Source organism: Capsicum annuum, chromosome 1 (genome assembly GCF_002878395.1).
Source record: "Capsicum annuum cultivar UCD-10X-F1 chromosome 1, UCD10Xv1.1, whole genome shotgun sequence".
NCBI classification, from domain to species: Eukaryota; Viridiplantae; Streptophyta; class Magnoliopsida; order Solanales; family Solanaceae; genus Capsicum; species Capsicum annuum.
This window is the reverse complement of record NC_061111.1, coordinates 213,476,210-213,496,275: the sequence shown is the minus strand read 5'-3', so window position 1 is coordinate 213,496,275 and position 20,066 is coordinate 213,476,210. Positions and strand designations below refer to the sequence as shown.

The following is a 20,066-nucleotide window of genomic DNA, read 5'->3' as shown; positions in this document are numbered from 1 at the left end:
TCTTCCCATTGTTTTTTCCCATTAGTGTGAGGAGTTCTAGGAGTGGGTACAATAGGGGAGGGTTCACTCAGATCATGGTCTCAAACAACAATGGTGGGGGAAGAAAGTTTTCTTTTTTATTTAGATCTTGACCTTCTTGGAATCAAATTAGAAATAGGAACATCATCAGGGTCAATGATTTGGAGAGGGATCAGAGCTGGTAGTGAGGATTTAGAAGAGGATGAAGGATTTAAAGAAAATTATGCATAAGGATTTTTAAAATTTTTAAAGGCTACAAAATCGGATAGTTTAATTAGAATTATAAGAGAAATGGGAGGTGGTATGTTAACAGTGGGATAAAGAAAAATGACTGTTGAAGAAGAGGTAGTAGAGTTAGAAGATGGGGCAAATGATGAATATTCCATGGTGAGGAAGAAATAATCATTTGTTCTTGGTTGTGAGAAGGTGAGTGAGGTGAGAGAAAGAGAATCGGCTATAAGAAGAGGATAAGAAGTTGAAACGTAAAGGGGAGAGATTTCATAGGTGGCAGGATAATGATGATGAGTTTCAGTGGTGATGGAATTGTGGTGGAAGCTTTTTGAAAGTTTTGGACTCTTAGTATTTGGCAGTTAAGAGAAATATAAAGAACCAAGAGGGCAAACCTGTTTCTCCTTAGTCAATTTTAAGATAAGCTAATAATCATACCTGAACTCCTAAAAACTTTAAACAAAATTGCTTTATGTGTGCCAATAACACTGTAAAAATTTAAATAAATGAAGTTTAGATCACTCAACATTTTAGAATTAGGACACACAACTAAATGTGCAAGACTGGATTAATCAACAATAATTCAAGAGCACATCAACTTTTCTAGTCAATCATTGAGGGAGATTTATGCAATCTTAATCATCCCCAAGGCTAGCCTATTTTTTCAAAGTATTCCCTACTTAATGCCTTAGTGAATATATCAATAATTTGTTCTTCAGTAGAGCAAAACATTATTGATATAACCTTTTCCAACATTAGCTCTAAAAAAGTGATGTCTAATAGCAATATGTTTAGTTCTTATATGTTGAACAAGATTCTTAGCAATATTAACGGCACTTGTATTATCACAAAAAATATGAACACATCCAACATCCACACCAAAATCCACGAGTTGTTGTTTAATTCATAACAACTGGGCACAACAATATCCTACAGCAATATATTCAGCCTCAGCAGTAGAAGAGCTACTAACTTTTGTTTCTTAGTGGACCAGGTAATTAAACATGATCCAAGAAAGTGTTCCATGCTCGTGGTGCTCTTTCTGTCCACCAAATATCCTACATAGTCAGCATCAGATTATCCTACCAAGTTAAAATTGTTACCTTTTGGATACCATAGGCTAAGATCATTAGTTGCTTTGAGATATCCAAAGATACTCTTTACGAATTTTAAATGAGATTCTTTGCTTGAAACCTTGCACATAGTCCCATACTGAACACAATATCAGGTTTGCTTGCTGTGAGATACAATAATGATCCTATCATTCATCTGTATAGCTTTTGCTCCACATCAGGACTTATTTCATCTAAATCAAGTGTTGTGACAGTGTCTATTAGAGTGCTAATCTCTTTTACCTCTTCCATGGAAAATTTTTTGAGAAGTTCCTTGACATACGTATGTTGATGGATCATGGTTCCAGATGCTGGTTGTTTAATTTTCAATCCTAAGAAGTAATTTATCTCCCCCATCATACTCATCTTAAATTCATAACTCATGAGTTTAGCAAAGTCATTAGTCATGTTCATGTTTGTGGAGCCAAAAATAATGTCATCAACATACACCTGCACAACCAACAAATCTCTTTTATTAGTTTTTAAGAAAAGAGTGTTGTCAATTTTACCTCTAGTATGACCATGCTCCATAAGAAATTTTGACAATGTCTCATACAAAGCTCTTGGAGCTTGTTTCATTCCATACAAAGCCTTGTCAAGTCTATACACATGGTCAGGAAACTCCTTACTTTCAAAACCTAATGGTTGTTTGACATACACCTCTTCTTTAAGAATTCCATTAAAAAGGCACTCTTAACATCCATTTAATAAATAATGAATTCCATATAGGCTGCAAAGGCTATAAGAAGCCTTATTAATTCAATTAGCAACAGGAGCAAAAGTCTCATCAAATTCTATGCCTTCTTCTTGATTATATCCTTGGACCACCAATCTTTCCTTGTTCCTTGTAACTATTCCATGTTCATCAACTTTATTTCTATACACCCACTTAGTTCCAATTAATGTTCTATCTTGTAGAAGAGAAACTAAGTGCCACACTTTGCTTCTTTCAAATTGATTTAACTCTTCCTGCATGGCTATGATCCAATCAACATCAAGAAGTGCTTCAGTTACCTTCTTTGGCTCAATTTCTGACAAGAATGATTTGAAAGCACACATGTTTCTTAATTCAAACCTTGGGGTGATACCAGAAGTGATATTAGTGAGTAAATTCTCAATAGGATATAATCTTTGATACTTGTAACCTTCGGGAACCAAACCTAGTAAGCTACTAGGATCACTACAATTGTTCTAAGCTGGATTAGTTGGTGGCTCAGTTTCCCCTATCAATGTGCCTTCAGAATCAGTTCCCCCTGTCGAGGTGCCTCTATGTTTGATAATTCCAGTGGATGAACCAGATTATGTAACCTGTTCTTCAGAATCACTCCCTTCCTGTAGGTTAGTCTTAGCACAAGATTCATCAAAAACTATATGCACACTTTTTTCAATGCAATTTGTTCTGTTGTTTAGAATCCTATAAGACTTACTATGATGTGAATAACCTAAGAAGATTCCTTTATCACTTTTAGTATCAAATTTTCCCAATTGATCTTTTCCATTATTATGAATGAAACATTTACAACCAAAAGTTCTAAAGTGATAAATATTTGGCTTTCTTCCTTTTAATAATTCATAGGGAGTCTTCTCTAGAATAGTTTTGATCATGCATCAATTTATGATATATGTTGCTGTACTAATTGCCTCAGCCTAAAGGTTTTTAGCAAGATTTCCTACAAGCATCATTGTTCTAGTCATATCTTCCAAGGTCCTATTTTTCCTTTCTACTACTCCATTTTCTTGAGGTGTTCTAGGAGTAGAGAAGTTGTGATCTATACCATTTGAGGAACAGAATTCTAAAAATTTGGCATTTTCAAATTTTGTACCATGGTCAGATCTTATGGAAATTAGAGAAGTGCCTAGTTTTTTTTCAATTTTCTTGATGAGTATAGTAAAGACACCAAATGCATCTTCTTTAGAAGCTAGAAATAATGTCCAGGTAAATCTGGAATAATAATCAACAATCACAAAAACATGCTTTTTTCACCTCTGCTTTGAAGTCTCATTGGTCCATACAAATCCATATGGATCAGGTCAAGGAACTTAGTAGTGCTGACGTGGTTCTTTGATTTAAAATTTTTTTTACCTGCTTCCCCCTTACACAGGCACTGCATACCTTTTCTTTCTTGAACTTGGTTTTGGACAAACCCAATACCATATCTTTAGAAGAAAGTATATTTAGTTGTTTGAAACTTGCATGTCCAAGTCTCCTGTGCCAGAGGAGGGGATCATTTTTCATAGTAGTTAGGTAGGTCATCTCTGTTCCTGGCATTGCCATTATGTCATCTTTGTACACATTCCTGTATCTCCTTGCATTAAGCACAATCTCCTCGGTGTCCATCCTCTTGACTTTGACTCCTGCAGAAGCAAAAACAACTTTATTACCTTTATCACACAGTTGTGATATGCTAAGCAGGTTGTGCTTCAATCCTTCCACAAAGTAGACATCTTCCAATGCTCTTAATTCAGATGTGCCAATTTTTCCAACTCCAGTAATGATTTCCTTTTTTCCATCACTAAAAGAAACTCCTTCTCCATTTATTTTAGAGAGTGAAAGGAACTTTTTCTTATCACCAGTCATGTTTCTTGAGCAAGCATTATCCAGTACCAATGCTTTTTGCTTCCTTTTACCTTCTCCTGCAAGAAATAAATGGTTAGACTTAGGAATCCTGACAAGCTTGGGTCCTATTTTATGAGTAAATAGATGAATTAAATTTCTTATAGTCTATGCAGGTAATGGGTAATGTGACCTGTTTCTCTGACCAGTATTAGTTCCTTTTTTCTTGGTCTGAGGTAATCTATTTACCAGGTTTTGACTACTGGATCTGCTTTTGGTAGCCACAGGACATTCAGTGGTTGGATGTCCAAGATTACTACAGGTATAACATAAGTCTTGAGAATCATCAAGACTTCTATGAAAACCTAGACCTGCTTTTCACTGTGATTCCTTTCATTTAACTTGTGAACAATTCTTGAAGAATTTGTCCACTTGTTTGCTCTTTGAAGATCAAGTTTTAGTTTAGAGACTTCTTGACTTAGTTTATTCACCATGTCTGATGCATCATTACATTCTTGTTTGTACTTGACTAATTCAAGTTCAGCATTTTCTTATTCTTTACTCATGACCTTTTTTTCATTTTTAGTGAGTGTCAATTTTAGGACTTCAGACTTAAGATCATTGTTTGAAGAATCAAGTTGTACAACCTGTTTCTTGAAAGTGCAGTTTTCTTCTTCAAAAGTATTCTTGCAAGACTTTAAATCAATGAGGTCAAATTTTAGACTTGCAAGACTGTTGAACAACTTATCCCTATCAAAAGTTAATTCTTGGAAATCATTAATTAGTGCACTCATCAAGGAAACAAGTTTTGTTTTAGAAAATAGATGCAATTTTTCTTTAAGTTCAAGTATACTTACCCCAGAAGCCTCATCCTCTTCATCTAAGTTTGAATCTCCAATGGCAATGAATGTTGTTTCATCAATTTCATCATCATCTGAATCAGATCACCAAGCTGCTACTATAACATATTCTTCCTTTTCCTTCTTTTTGTTTTTTTCTTTCAATTCTCTTTCAGCCCTTTTCTTTCTCCATTTTATTTCCCAGATAGGACAATTCCTGATATGATGATCAGTCTTATCACACTTGTAGCATCCATTTGGATTGTCATTGGAACATTTCTTGCTACCTGATCCCTTTTTCTTTTTAAAGATTTTACTGAAGTTCTTAGTTATGAAGGTAACTTGTTCCTTCTCAAGTTCAATTTCTTCATCACTTTCTAAAATCTTCAATTTCAAGATTTTTTTAGAAGTTTCTTGTTCTTTAGTTCCATCAATTTCCATTTCATAAATCCTCAGATTCCCCACTAGTTCATCCAGTGTCATACCTGTGAGATCCTTTGCCCTCCCTAATAGCAGTCATTTTAACATTCCATTTTGATTTTGGTAGTACCCTCAACTCCCTTTTAATTTGTCCTCAATAGTGATGAATTTTCCCAAGGAAGTTAACTCATTTGTCAAGGCAGTAAGCCTTGTCATCATTTAATGCAAGGATTCATTCTCCTTCGTCTTAAAATCTTCATATTCAGTTAAAAAAAAAACAATCCTGAATTTCCTTACCTGAGAGGTACCCTCATATGCATTGACCAGGGTATCCTAGATTTGCTTAGCAGTGGTACAGTTTGACACTCTATTGTATTCAGCCAGTCCTAGTCCACAAAATAAGATGTTCTTAGCCTTAGCATTTTTCTTTAATGCCACTAAGTCATCAGCAGTAAATTTACTTTTTACCTTTCTGACTTGTTCACAATCAACCAGCTTCATTGGAATAGTAGGACCATCAGTGATCCTATCCCATAATTCATAGTCTTCCCCTTGAATGATGGTCTTATCCCATAATTCATAGTCTTCCCCTTGACTGAACATTTCCATCCTAGCTTTCCACCAGATAAAGTGAGAACCATCAAAATATGGAGGTCTAGTAGTTGACTGACTTTACTGTGACCAGTAGGATGTAAGGAATTCATCATAGTAATCTTTTCTTAGGTGCGAACCTTGCTTAAGACAACATCGCTCCGATATCACTTGTTATAGTGCGTACCCTACTGATTTTAATGTTTTACTCTAATAGTTGCCTATCAGTGGAACAAGTGATCTAACGTGGTTCACTTAAGTAAAATATGAGAACAGTATTTTTACGTAGAAAATACCTGGCTCAAGAAAGGTGTAAAAACTCATGACTTGTACCTCTACAGGATTTAACCCCAACTTCACTAAAACTCTTGAGCCTCAATAATCAACAAATTACAAGACTCTTATAAATAAGAAATTAAACTTCCAACTACTATTTCTACAATAACACAAATCTTCCCAAGATAAGTGTTTCCAAGTCTTCGAGTTCCCTAACTTGAAGACACAACTCCTAACTTAGTTTATATTTTACTGAGACTAGAATTAAGACTCATTACAACTTAAAGAACCAACCTATTACACAAAGTCTACGACTCTCTAAGTAAAGGACCAAGTTTTCAAGCTAGTGAACGATATGTTGATTGATGCTATTCTTTTTAGTACATTGAGTGAAACTCTTGAATGTCATTTCTTGTATTTAAGCAAACTCCTGATTGAGTCCTTTAGATGATATACTCTTCTTTCTTTAATAAGACTCTCAAGTAGTTTCACTCCTTTTTGCAGTCTGTATCCTTATCTAGGTAGAACTCTTCTATTATATCTCCTTGTCTGGGTAGGACTCCTTCATCAACTTAATTTGTAAGTGTTCGTTTATCTTCTCCTCAACTTCTTTGCTGTATGTGATAAGCGTTGAGAGCATATATGAATTTTCATGCTTATCCACTCCTGTCTTTACGTATTGTCAACCTTGCATCTGCTTCGATGTGCTTTACATAGGAGGACCAGTATGACTAACATGTTTCACAAACATATGTCAATCATCAAAACTCCTTTGCTCTTAACATAAACCATGGAAACCAACAAAGTTGGTTTACTGTGTCAAGTTTCTAGTTTTTGTCTCTAAACTTTTCTTGGGATTTAGCAGACAATATATATGTTTCTTAATCATTAGTTCTCTTACCTATATTTATGCACTTATATACAATCATTTGCAACATGGTCAAACCTATCTGATGTTGATTTTCCTCCTACATTTATAAATTCCAGTGGCCCATACCTGAGTTCTCTGAAAGTCATAGATTATTGTTTGTTTGACTTAAAAAGAGCTTTGAAAGCTTGTTTTTTTTTAAGTGCATCTAAATTCCCTTGATAACTAAAACCTACTAGTCTAACTAATGGGTACATGGCTGTGGAGAAAGGTGAAAATATTAGGTGAATAGCTAACCAAGGTTCTTTATTACATGTTAGATGTATATATTTAAGCAGATTAAAATTTGCTAATGCTTGAGATAGGATTTGGAGCATGAGAGCGTCTTATGGCTTCAAAAAATTGTTGCTTCAAATGCACAACATAGGATTAAACTCAAGGATGATGAAAGAAGAGCCATTACAAAATCCAAAAGTTGAACAAGAGTTCAAAAATTACACAGAACAATAACACTATAGTCTATACATGAGAGCTTATTATTATTTTTCTGGAAAAAAAAAAATTTGACGATAGAAGAAAGAAACTAAAAACTTCTAAAAACTTCATTAAAGGATGCTTTGAAATATGTTTCTTCCTTATTATTTGGTGAACGGTAATCTATCCTTTACTATACTGAAGAAGGGAATGTCAAGCCCAAAGATTGAAATTTCTGCAATGTCGTGTCATCAATTAATTTTGCCATATCCTTCGTCAAATAATTTTTTCAATTGCCAATTTCTCCTTTTCAAAAAAATATACTATTACTAATTCCTTGAGTAGTTTCTGGTCGATGTCTGCTGCTCTTATTGACTTCTAAGTTTCTTAAACTTTTGAAATTACATCGCACCACAATTTCCCCAGGCACACCTTGTGCTTCTTCCTCCTTAGAGAAAGGTTTCTCCGTGAAGTCCGCCAACTTCTTCATATATCCCAATGTGTCCTCCTTCAAATCTTCGTATTTGAAGAAGAACACTCTATCTGGTCTCTCAATACTTGCTTTCCAATACTCCAATCTCAATACTTGCTTTCCAATACTCCAACACATGATCCCAATAAGGTCCATATCCACTTTTTCCTTGGCAAAACCACTTGAATTCCTGATCAAGTGTAATGGTACTAGTACCACAATTTTCTTTTTCAATCCTTTGTGAGAAATGCCACAAAGAAACCAACGTATCTTTGGGTTCTCTATATATATATAAATGATCTTGCAATTATTTGATTGTAATATAGATTTAGGTAAGACATTGTAAGGAAGATGTGTGGCTAATAATGGCAAGCTGGTGTCTACAAGTTCAGGATTGTGGAGAAAATCAAATTCCAGGAAGAGTAGACATTCATGAGGTACCTTATTGAATAAAGGGTTATTTGGATCATTGTGATGAAACATATGTCTAGTCATAATGGAGAAGGTTAGGGCTTTAAGCAAAGTGGTACCTGTTTTTGGAACACTGCAAAGGAAAATATCAGAGGGTTGAGCATTGAAGTTTTCTTGCATACATAAAGCTGATTCTAAGAAGGGTATAGGGTACCAAAAGCCTTGATATTGGTAGACATCATGAACATCATGATGTGGCTCTCGTCTAGGAAGAGTTGTTATCATCTCTCTATATTTTTTGTGCATTTCCTTGAAATCTTCTGATCCATAATTGGTAGATAAACGGCTAGCAGCTTTGGAAGGGACATTAGAGGAACTCATTATTTGGAGACTGCTAAAGTGATTATGTGATCAAAAATAGAAAACACATTCTCTGTTTATATAGAGGAGAATATTTGTAGTAATGAATAGTACAAATGTGGTTAATTGTACAGATGAGTATGAAAAGTTGAGTTGAGTTGCAATATTTTCATATTTGTTATATGTTAATAGTAAGAAACTTTAAAAGTCTCATTATTACTTTTCAATATTTCTTTATTCATTGTAGATATTATCAAAATTAGATTTATTTTTTTTCAAAAATTAAAATTAATTGCTCTCAAAACGATTAGTTTGGTAAACTTTTTGGGCATATAAGATGTATCTTCTGATTCATCAATTATAGAGAAAAGGAATATAATAATAAATAGGATAATAATGGCATAACCATTATGTTCATGATAAACTTAATTTCTTTGTATAGTAAGAAGCTTAAATTCATATATAGACTTTATTCATCCACATCAGAATGTCAATCTTTTCAGATTTTCTATGGTTAAAAACTTAAAAGTCTCATTATCATTTTTCTATATCTCTTTATTCATTGTACATATTATCAAAAATTAGATTTTCTTTTCCAAATATTAAAATTAATTACTCTCAAAATGATTAATTTGGTAAAGTTTTTGGGCATATGAGATGTATCTTGTGATTCATCAATTAGAGAAAAAAGGAATATAATAATAAATATGATAATTATGGCATAACCATTATGTTCATGATAAACTTAATTCATTTGTATAGTAAGAAGCTTAGATTTATATGTAGACTTCATTCATTCACATTAGAATTCTAATCATTTCAGGTTTTCTATGGTTAGAATCTTAAAAACCTCATTATTACTATTCTATATTTCTTTATTCATTATACATATTATCAAAAATTGAATTATTCTTTTTCAAAAATTAAACTTAATTACTCTCATAATAATGAATTTGTGAACTTTTCGGGCATACGAAATGTATCTTGTGAATCTGGTGATTCATCAATTAGAGAAAAAGGGATAATAATAATAAATATGTTAATAATGGAAAAAACCATTATGTTCATGACAAGCTTAATTCATTTATATAGTAAGAAGCTTAGATTCATATGTAGACTTCATTCATCCACATTAGAATTCAAATCTTTTTAGATTTCGTATGGTTAGAAACTTAAAAATCTCATTATTACTTTACTATGTTCTTTATTCATTGTACAGAATATCAAAAGTTGAATTTTCTATTTTAAAAATTAAACTTAATTACCCTCAAAACGATTAGTTTGGTGAACTTTTTAGGCACATGAGATGTATCTTGTGATTCATCAATCAAAGAGAAATGGATATAATAATAAATATGATAATAATGGCATAAACCATTATGTTCATGATAAACTTAATTCATTTATATTGTAAGAAGCTTAGATTCATACGTAGATTTCATTCACCCATATTAGAATTTAAATCTTTTTAAATTTTCTATGGTTAGAAACTTAAAAATCTCATTATTACTTTTCTTTATTTCTTTATTCATTGTGGAGATAATCAAAAGTTGAATTTCCTTAGATAGTAATAATATGATAATAATTGCATAAATCATTATGTTCATGATAAACTTAATTCATTTGTATAATAAGAAGCTTAGATTCATATGTAGACTTCATTCATCCATATTAAAATTTCAATCTTTTCATATTTTGTATGGGTAGAAACTTACAAGTTTCAATATTACTTTTGTATATTTCTTTATTCATTGTACAAATTATCAAAAGTTGAATTTCCTTTTTCAAAAATTAAACTTAATTACTCTCATAATGATTTGTTTGCTGACCTTTTGGGGCATATGAGATATATGTATCTTGTGATTCACCAATTAGAGAGAAACGAAGTATAATAATAAATATGATAATAATGACATAAATCATTATGCTCATAGTAAACATAATCCATTTGTATAGTAAGTTTAGATTCATATGTAGACTTCATTATACGCATTAGAATTTCAGTCTTTTCGGATTTTGTATGGTTAGAAACTTAAAATTCTCATTATTACTTTTCTATATTTCTTTATTCGTTGTATAAATTATCAAAAGTAGAATTTTCTTTTCCAAAAATTAAACTTAATCAGTCTCATAATGATTAGTTTGGTGGATTTTTTGGGCATATGACATCTATCTTGTGATTCATCAATTAGGAAGAAATGGGATATAATAATATATATGATTATAATGGCATAAATCATTATGTTCTTGATTAATTTAATTTATTTGTATTAGATTCACATGTAGACTTCATTTATCCATATTAGAATTTCAATCTGTTTGGACTTCATGGTTAGAAACTTAAAAGTCTCATTATTACTTTTCCATATTTCTTTATTTATTGTACAAATTATCCAAAGTTGAATTTCCTTTTTCAAAAATTAGACTTAATTACTCTCATAATGATTAGTTTGGTGAACCCGTTGAGCATATGAGATGTACTTATCTTCTGATTCATCAATTGGAGAGAAACAGAAGATGGTAATAAATGTGATAATAAAGACATAAACCATAGTGTTTAGGATAAACTTAATTCATCCATATAGTAAGAATCCTTCTTTTGTAGACTTAATTCATCCATATAAGAAATACAATTTTTTCGTATTTCGTATAGTAAGAAGCTTAAAAGTCTCATTATTACTTTTTAATACTGCTTTATTCATTTGTACAGATTATCAAAAATTAAATTAACTTCTTATAAAATTTAAAATAATTACTCTCATAATAATTAGATTGGTGAATTTTTTGGGCGTATCAAATACATCTTGTGATTCATCACTTAGAGAAAAAAAAAAAGACAGTAATAAGCATGATAATAATGGCATAAACCATTATGTTCATGATGTCACACCCTTTTTTTAAGAAAAAAGAAATTGATTTTAAGTTTGAAAAGAATTTTATTATTAAGTGACAAAAGAAAACAATTTGTTTCGAAAAGGACTTTTAACTATTAAAACTCAGAGTCGCCACTTGGCATGAATCGGGTGTGCCAAGTCACCTTTGAAAATGTTTTTCAAAATGATTTGACTCTAAAAATTGATCTGCAAATAAAGATTTCGGTTAAAGAATTCTATTGATCAAGAGGAAGGTGTTAGGCACCCCTCGGTGCCGTGGTTCGACCACGGTCGGTCCATGAACTATATTGGCTAGTATGACACTATGAAATGCATAAACCAACAAAACACACAATGAGAAAATAAATAATCAATCAGTCAAAAATCCAAAAAAATAATGTCCAATCTAATTTATTACATACCAAAATAAGAAATGCAAAAATGAAAACCTAAGTTATCCTAATTATCCTAACTGTGCTTTACCCGATGCCTCGGGCCTTGATCATGAGCCTCCTTTGCGTACATGATACCTGGGGACATTCCCTGGTGAATAAGTACAATGTATCTCGGGGTATTCCCCGGCCAAATGAGTACAATTGATCTAAATGCGGTAAATAAAATCATTCAGCAAATATTCCAAATATTTCACAATCCACAAGTTCTAAATCTACCTACCCGAGCCTACTGTTTGCCTACCCAGCTCGACTTATCATTGCATTATCACATTCAACGACATCAATAAATCAAAACAACAACTAACGCTTGTTTTTTTATCAATTTTTAATTTTTCCCCCAATTAAACTTTTACCAACTCTTCGATTTGACAATTTATTCTTTCTCCTCTCGATTTTAAAATCCAAATCAAGCATCAATAATAACATACACACCATAAAGATCCAAACACGCCAAGCATGCAAGTTATTCACACCCACAACAACAATAAAAATTCGAGATAAAAGAAAAGAATGAGAGTAAAAAAAATGGACCTCAATTGGAGATTTCAATATACCAAAGATAGAACCGCACCTAAAAATCTCAATTCAAACCTCATTCACGAACTCACCGACCTCGATATATGCCCGTTTCAATTTCATCACAAATCAAGACCCAAATCTTAAGAAAAGAGCAAAAACCGTATTGTTTCATGTGCAACGGGTCTGTTTAGCTGTTTTGAAGAAGGGAGCTGCCACTGGTGGAGTTAATGGCATTTTGTGGTGAGGGAGGGGGTTTGGTCGATGGGTTTTGGGGTTTTTTTGGTGAGCCAACGAAGTGGTGGGCTAATTTTGAAGGGGGATAGCTGATTTCATTGGATTTTCGGTGATGAGTGAACCTGGTGGCTTTTTCAAAACTTCGGCAGCGATGGAAAGGGTTATTTTCCTGGTGGGTTTTGCTGAAGAGTGGCCGAAATATTGATGAAGTTGCTATTCTGGTGACAACGTCACCAGAAAAAAATGTTCTCCCTCTTTTCTATTCACTATCTTTGTTTATTCTCCCCTTGATACGGGAATGATCTATGAAGTGCTAAAACAACCCACAACATAAGGAGAAACAGAGAGAAAGATAGAGATAAGTCACGACAATAACGCAAATACACGAGATAAAAAAGACAAGATACAAACATACAAAGTGAAATAAGATAAGGGATAGGCAAGATAACATAAGATCTTACGAAACAATGAGAACCAACACGTGTATTGAATGAATAGACCCTCAAAGTCCTAATCTTCTTACGGTGACCACTAAGGGAATCAACTCACCTCAAGAACCACCATTTTTAAGAAAATGTCAATATTGAATTTTCCAACCCCTAAATTACAATAGCTTTTCGAAGCCCTAAATAAGACTACACTAAGGTGTTATACTCTTAAAGAGAGTAATTTCAATTTTTCAATATTTCATCATTCATATAACTAGTATGAAAAGACCTAAAAGAGTCTATATATAGCCTAGCTTATTACATGGCAAAATGACCAAGACACTCTTAATGACCAAAGGGTGGCCTTGGTGTATTGGAAAACACTATGAATTGTTCAAAATGCCCTTAATGAAGGAAGCCAAAACCGTGAACCAACAAAGTGTGGTCCAACCCAAGAGTCCTCAAGTCTTCAAGGGTCCAACCAATCTCCACACTCGGGTTTGTCCAATGGAATGCTCATAATGACCACTCCAAGCATGATCCCGTGCCCTCCATATGACCAAAGCTTTATTCTTCACGTAGTGTCTTTGAAGGATATCATTGAAAGCTAAGGCGGCCATTTGACTTGTATCATCCCCCCTTATTGAAAAGTATTCGACCTCGAATCCATGCCTTGCAAAACTAGAGAAAGAACAAACAAACACAAAATCCTCATGGCGTGAGGGTTAGGATTAGCACAATAATAAACATCTTCATGCCAACGTGGCACATACTTAGAGTATAACCAAGGATCCTTTGAAAGGAATATTAAAAACTCAATGAAAGATGTACAAAGGATTTAGTTATGGGATTCATCAAGAGCTACGTTTACTTGTCATATAGACCAAACAACAAGTTGGGTGCACCAACATTACCATTTCTACATTTGGCATCGAGGTCAAACGGGAAGAGTGGTTATAGACACGGGTCTAGACAATACTTCCTTTTCCCGTGGTCTCCACCCAATCTAAATGGCACTCTCTCTACAATAGTATACATATAATCCAAAGCAAGTAGAGTGTAGATAAAGGTATCACTCAAATCGACTTATACTAGGGTGCCCTCATGTGTGTACTCACTACTAGTTTCCCAACCATCACCATGAGTACTCTCAACAATAAAGTCACACAAAGTAGAAGAAGGATTAGCTTCCAAGACCACACATTCCTTGCCCTTAAGAGTACTCTCATCTTCCAAGAAGAGATTTCCATCTTTAGGAGGAAGGTTGTCAAACCATAGTGGGTTAGTATATAGGCTATAGCCTCCAAGGCAAGCTATATCATCATCTTCATCACTAGGCTCCGTAGGAGTATTTATATCATCTTCAAACAAGACATTATACCTAAAGAGTGGATTATCTAACCCACGGGAAAAATTTAGAACAAGCAAGTTCCTCACTCTCTAAAAGATCAATATCGAGTTTCAAGGAGGTTTCAAGCACAAGATTACCCCATAAAAGCTCTCGGTTTCACTCTTATTTCCTTGACCAACATTTTCAAATTCTTCACTCACTTGAGATTCATTAATCATATCACACATAACCTTAAGTGGTGGGCAGGTTTTACACACAAGTTGGTCGATACAATTTTCACACGAAGATGTACTTCCATTCAACACAATAGCTTCAACACTAGGTGGACACAAATAGACCTTACAAGAAGAGTCAATTCGGTCATCTATAGGATCAACTAGTGTATCCACTAGCACAACATGTTCATCATCCACAAACAGCAAAGAATCAATATACTCACATGTAGGTAAGCTACTACTCACACTCAATGGCTTATTAGCCACACGATCATTATTCACATGCACAAAAGTGTAAGAGTTAGTTATTTTACCTTGAAGTTCATTAGTATGTTCGTCTTTACCTTGGTGTGAGGGTCCTTCAAAAACTTAGGCAGGAACTTTCTTCGGGAAGCTCTCATCGCAAGTTGTCTGGATAAGAGGAATTGGATTTAAGGGAAAAGATTAGGTAACAATTGGCGTATAATTTCAATGTATCGTTGCATATCGTCAAGATCGTCATTAATGCTATCACACGTGGCCTTGAAATTATAGGCAGCCATAGTACCTAACCCAAAAAAAAGATAAAAGAAAACAAAAAAGACTACTAGTAAAAGCTCTCCACCAATACTCGTAGACACTCACTTTTGTGTTCCTCACAATTGGAGTGGCGAATATTGAAAGTTGCTTATACTTTGGTAGTCAATAAGATGTCAATTCTACTTAGCGGCCGGAATAGATTCTTGTTTGATTGACTCAAGACACAAAATAGAAAATTCTACTTATGAACTTGAAATAAAATGTTACAACGAATTAAAAATGAGAAAAACACAGAAATAACAAAGACATGGCAAAAACGGAGTCAAAAACTAATTCATAATCTAGTAGGTGATTACTGGTTGATAATTAGTACTAGAATCAAGAAATGAAACTAATGAAACATAGAAAAGAAACTTGAATATTTGAAATTTGAGCTTCAAGGTTTTTTTGGAACATTGATGAAATGGCACTTAGGCAGGACATAGAGCAGTTACAGCTCACCGAGGACATGACCCTAGATAGGAAGGTCTGGAGGACGCGAATTAGGGCAGAGGACTAGGGCCAGTTTGAGTCGCTAGTGTAGGGAATTACTTGGTGGGGGTTTTATTCCTGTTAGGAGTCCGTGTTCCATGTTTTATTATGAATCAGTGTGCTTTCCTTTGTTTTATATTACTTATGGGTGCCGTATTTATGTTATGTAATCTTGTGCTGTGCTTTACTATGTGTTTGTGTGGTATATCGTGTCTTGAGCCGGGGGTCTATCGGAAACAGCCTTTCTACTTCTTCAGAGGTAGAGGTATGGACTGCGTACATCTTACCCCCCCCCAGACCCCACTAGGTGGGAATACACTGGGTTTGTTGTTGTTGTTGTTGATGATGAAATGGCACTTAGATGATGTGGTAGTTTGGTGAAGTGGCAATTTGGTGACGTGCAGTTTGCAATTTGGATTGGTCAAATTTTTAATTTGGGAGAGTGAAAAATCAGCTAAAGGATGGAAAGCACAAGACTTAGAGCCTTTTTCAAAATTCAAAAGACTTTGACTTTCCTTGCACCTTTTTGGCAAAACACCTTTTTGAAATCCTTTGTCTCCTTTCCTCTTTTGTTTGTCTTTATATGTGCCCTTACTCCCTTTTGGTAATGAGTCTTTTTGAAAGTCCTACTGTTCCCTTTCTTCTTTTGTATATTCTTTGGGATATGTTTTAAGAATAACAAAAGACTACACTCTTTTCTTCACTCTTTAAGATCAAACCACACCTATTGAATGTTCTTGTTCAACAATAAATGATGAACATGAAGAACAATAAGAACACTCAAAAGATTGAAACTAAACCAAATGAACTCCAAATTGAATGATTTTGGATTCCTTTTGCTCACATTAAACTCCACAACATAACCACACATTTTTCAAGCCCCAATATAAAAAACAACCCTTCCAATTTTGAGCTTCACCTTACTAGTTTCTTCAACCTTAAACTCAATAATGGTGAACAACCCAAAACCACCCGATTTAAGCTCAAATCCAAGATCTAGACTTATTTAGTGTTAGGGAACAAGAACCTAATACTATAAACAAATAAAACACACTAAAATCTCTAAAATCTAAGCCTCAAATTTCAGCTCAAACACAAAAACGAGACAGACTTCTTTTTTTGAGATTTTTCATTTTTTAACACTTTTTAAAAAAAATTTCAGCTAACAACCCTAAGATTGATTTTGTTGTAACAAAATCAATCCTTGATTTGATACCAAATGATACGGGAATGATCTAAAAAGTGCTAAAATAGTCAACAACACAAGGAGAAACTGAGAGCAAGATGGAGATAAGTCACGGCAACAACGCAAATACAAGAGATAAAGAAGACAAGATATAAACATACAAAGTGAAATAAGATAAGGGATAGGAAAGATGACATAAGATCTTACGAAAAATGAGAAACAACACATATATAGAACAAAGAGACCCTCAAAATTGCAATAATCAAACACCAATCTTCTTACGGTGACCGCTAAGGGAATCAACTCACCTCAAGAACCACCGTTTCTAAGAAAATGTCAATATTGGCTTTTCTAAGCCCTAAATTACAATAGTTTTTCCAAGCCCTAACTAAGACTAGACTAAGGTGTTCTACTCTCAAAGAGAGGACTTTCCATGTTTGAATATTTCATCATTCATAAAACTAGTAAGAAAAGACCTAAAAGAGACTATATATAGCCTAGCTTATTACATTGAAAAATGAACAAGACACCCTTAATGACCAAGGGGTGGCATTGGTGTGTTGGAAAACACTATGAATTTTCCAAAATATCCTTAAGGCTAAGTGACCAAAATGCCCTTAATGAAGGGAGCCAAAACCGTGAACCAACAAAGTGTGGTCTAACCCAAGAGTCCTCAAGTCGTCAAATGGTCCAAGAAATCTTCCACACTCAGGTTTGTCCAATAGCATGCTCATAACGACCCCTCCAAGCATGATCCTATGCCTCCATACGACTAAAACTTAATTCTTAACATAGTGACTTTGAAGGATATCATTGAAAGCTAAGACGACCATTTGACTTGTATCACCCCTTTTCACTCTGTGTGTGTGCATGTTAATAGATGATTCTTAATGGAAAGGGCAGATTAGTGTGTATATGTGTGTAACGCCCTGATTTTTTGAACCAAAACGCTAAACGGTGCTCATGACCCCAAAGGATCACAAGCTAACCCATGACTGATATCTGTACCTGTAAACTGCATAATATCTCATAAAATATACAGAAACATGAATTGTAAGGCCATAAGGTTCAATACTAATGCATATTTGAAAAATATGGTATAATAATACCAAAAAGGAACATAAATACTGAAGTCTGAACATCTAATCTGACATCTAGTCTAAAAGCCTCTAACTGAGATAAATAAGGAGTTGATGGGACATATCCCCAACTAATTCTAATTACTGAAATAAAGTGAAAATTGAAATAAAAATGAAATCATCATGTCCTCAAAGGATGAGGACTCACGTCTAACTCTGACTACTGATCCTGGAATCTACTACTGATTTGGAGCTCATGTCTATGAACCTATGGTGTAACATAAGAGAAAGCACCATAGTGAAAATGCGTTAGTACGTCTAAATGTACTGAGTATATGAGTGAGCTAGGCTAAATGCAAAGGGTTATATGCATGGACAATACTGACTGATATGAAAGTGAGAGTACATACATGCATACATAACTGTAACTGAACTCGTAGAGATACAGACTACTGAGTTTGAATACTGACAACATGAGTGTACTGATAATGAGATTCTGAAAGACTGAGTTTACTGATATTGATATGTAAATTACTAATAAGTGATGGATCTAATACTGTATTACTGATATACTAAGAGACTGATATTGCATTACTAATAAATGAATGATTGTTTCTGACAGTTCAAATTATGAAGAACTAGTCTGATTAACTGTATTTGACAGTCTTGAAGCTGAGTACTAATAGCATAAGTTCTGATAACTGTTGTGATTGATAGCATAAGTGACTATATCTCACAGTCCATTAATCTGAAGGAAACTATCTAAGTTCCATTCTATTTCTAAGTTGAACATATCTGACAGCCCTGCTATACTGAAATTTGAAAAGCTATTTGGGTTCTTTATTGAGACTGGATAACTATAGTTAACAGTCCTGAAATTTGTAACTGAAACTGTGGGAAGTAGTTATCTAACTGACATGCCTCAAATATGCTATAATAGCTAAGATAGGGTCCAATCTCTGCCCCAACTGGAGGGGTGTCAGTACCGCGCCACTGGTAAGGACAGCTGTGAGAACCTTATACTAGTAGGTACTTAATGAGAATGGTGGGAACCCTAAACTGATGGGTTAAGCCACCTCATTAACCCTAATCTGACGGGTTAAGATATCTCAACCTACGCTGGCGATGTTGTTCTGGAACACAAGGATGACTACTAAGAATCACACCCAGAACTGGCGGGTGAGTTCCCATCCTTGGGTTCACTTAGTGCTAACTTCTACTCCCATCTGAAGGACACTGTACTGAATAACTAAGCTGAACTGAACTAATTAGTTGAACTGATACTTATTAACTGGACTAATATTAGTGGTATTGTTTAGCAGAGCTAAACTAAGTTTACTAGATTCCAATGACTGACGGAATGTACTGAGTTTTGAGGACTGGTTGAGAGTATTGAAGTTATTCAGATTGACTGTGAATACTGAGGTTGCTGAGGTTACTGAGTACTGAGATTACTGAGATTAGTGGACTACTGAGATTACTAAGATTTTTGAGTTTTCCTGAGTCACATGACTGACTGAATTCTATAGATCATGGCTTGACCGAGAGTATCATGAAAACATGACATGGCTCTAGACACACAACTATATTTTCTGGGGTACAAGTACCCCCAGGACTCGATGGAAGGAAACTGACACAACTTGAATTTCTTGAGTACACAACCATCAATAAAAATCCATAATACGTGAGTGGGGGATTTCATGAAGTACATGGTCATCATAATATCTATCATGAATAGGAATGCTTATAATCAAGTCATAAATCTCATATTCTAATATCATGGGCATTCCGACAACATATACTATTCATAGCAATCGCATGGAAACCATTCAAGCGTAAGGGAATGACAACATGTAACATTTAGTTCATATTGTAATGATTTGGGGATATTATACTTCATGTATTTATTCAACATCTCAAATATGGTATGGAAAGCATGGATATATTTTGTGTACATAATTTATATCTCCATTATCATACATGCTTTATACCACAACAATAACATCACATAATTTGCATGGAAATTCATATTGGAGTGTATGACGAACATGAA

The 20,066-nt window shown here is 34.1% G+C and overlaps 1 protein-coding gene across 1 annotated transcript; it reads right to left on the bottom strand.

The window, feature by feature from the left end:
- Positions 1-3,932: 3,932 nt before the first annotated feature.
- LOC124898802 (flavonol sulfotransferase-like) lies at positions 3,933-8,644 on the bottom strand. The gene is made up of 3 exons (XM_047412804.1): positions 7,786-8,644; positions 4,770-4,846; positions 3,933-3,992 (listed from the first exon to the last, which is right to left on the bottom strand). Exons 1-3 carry the CDS (start codon positions 8,642-8,644, stop codon positions 3,933-3,935), a joined length of 996 nt encoding a protein of 331 aa, XP_047268760.1.
- Between the last annotated feature and the right edge of the window lie 11,422 nt (positions 8,645-20,066).

Excerpts from the sequence above, each read along its gene's own strand:
- LOC124898802 (XM_047412804.1), bottom strand. The coding sequence starts at position 8,644 with ATGAGTTCCTCTAATGTCCCTTCCAAAGCTGCTAGCCGTTTATCTACC. Across the intron at positions 4,847-7,785 it reads TGGGGAAATTGTGGTGCGAT|ATGATGATGAAATTGATGAA; the intron begins GTAATTTCAAAA and ends GATCTGATTCAG. Across the intron at positions 3,993-4,769 it reads AAGAGGATGAGGCTTCTGGG|GAGAAGGTAAAAGGAAGCAA; the intron begins GTAAGTATACTT and ends TATTTCTTGCAG.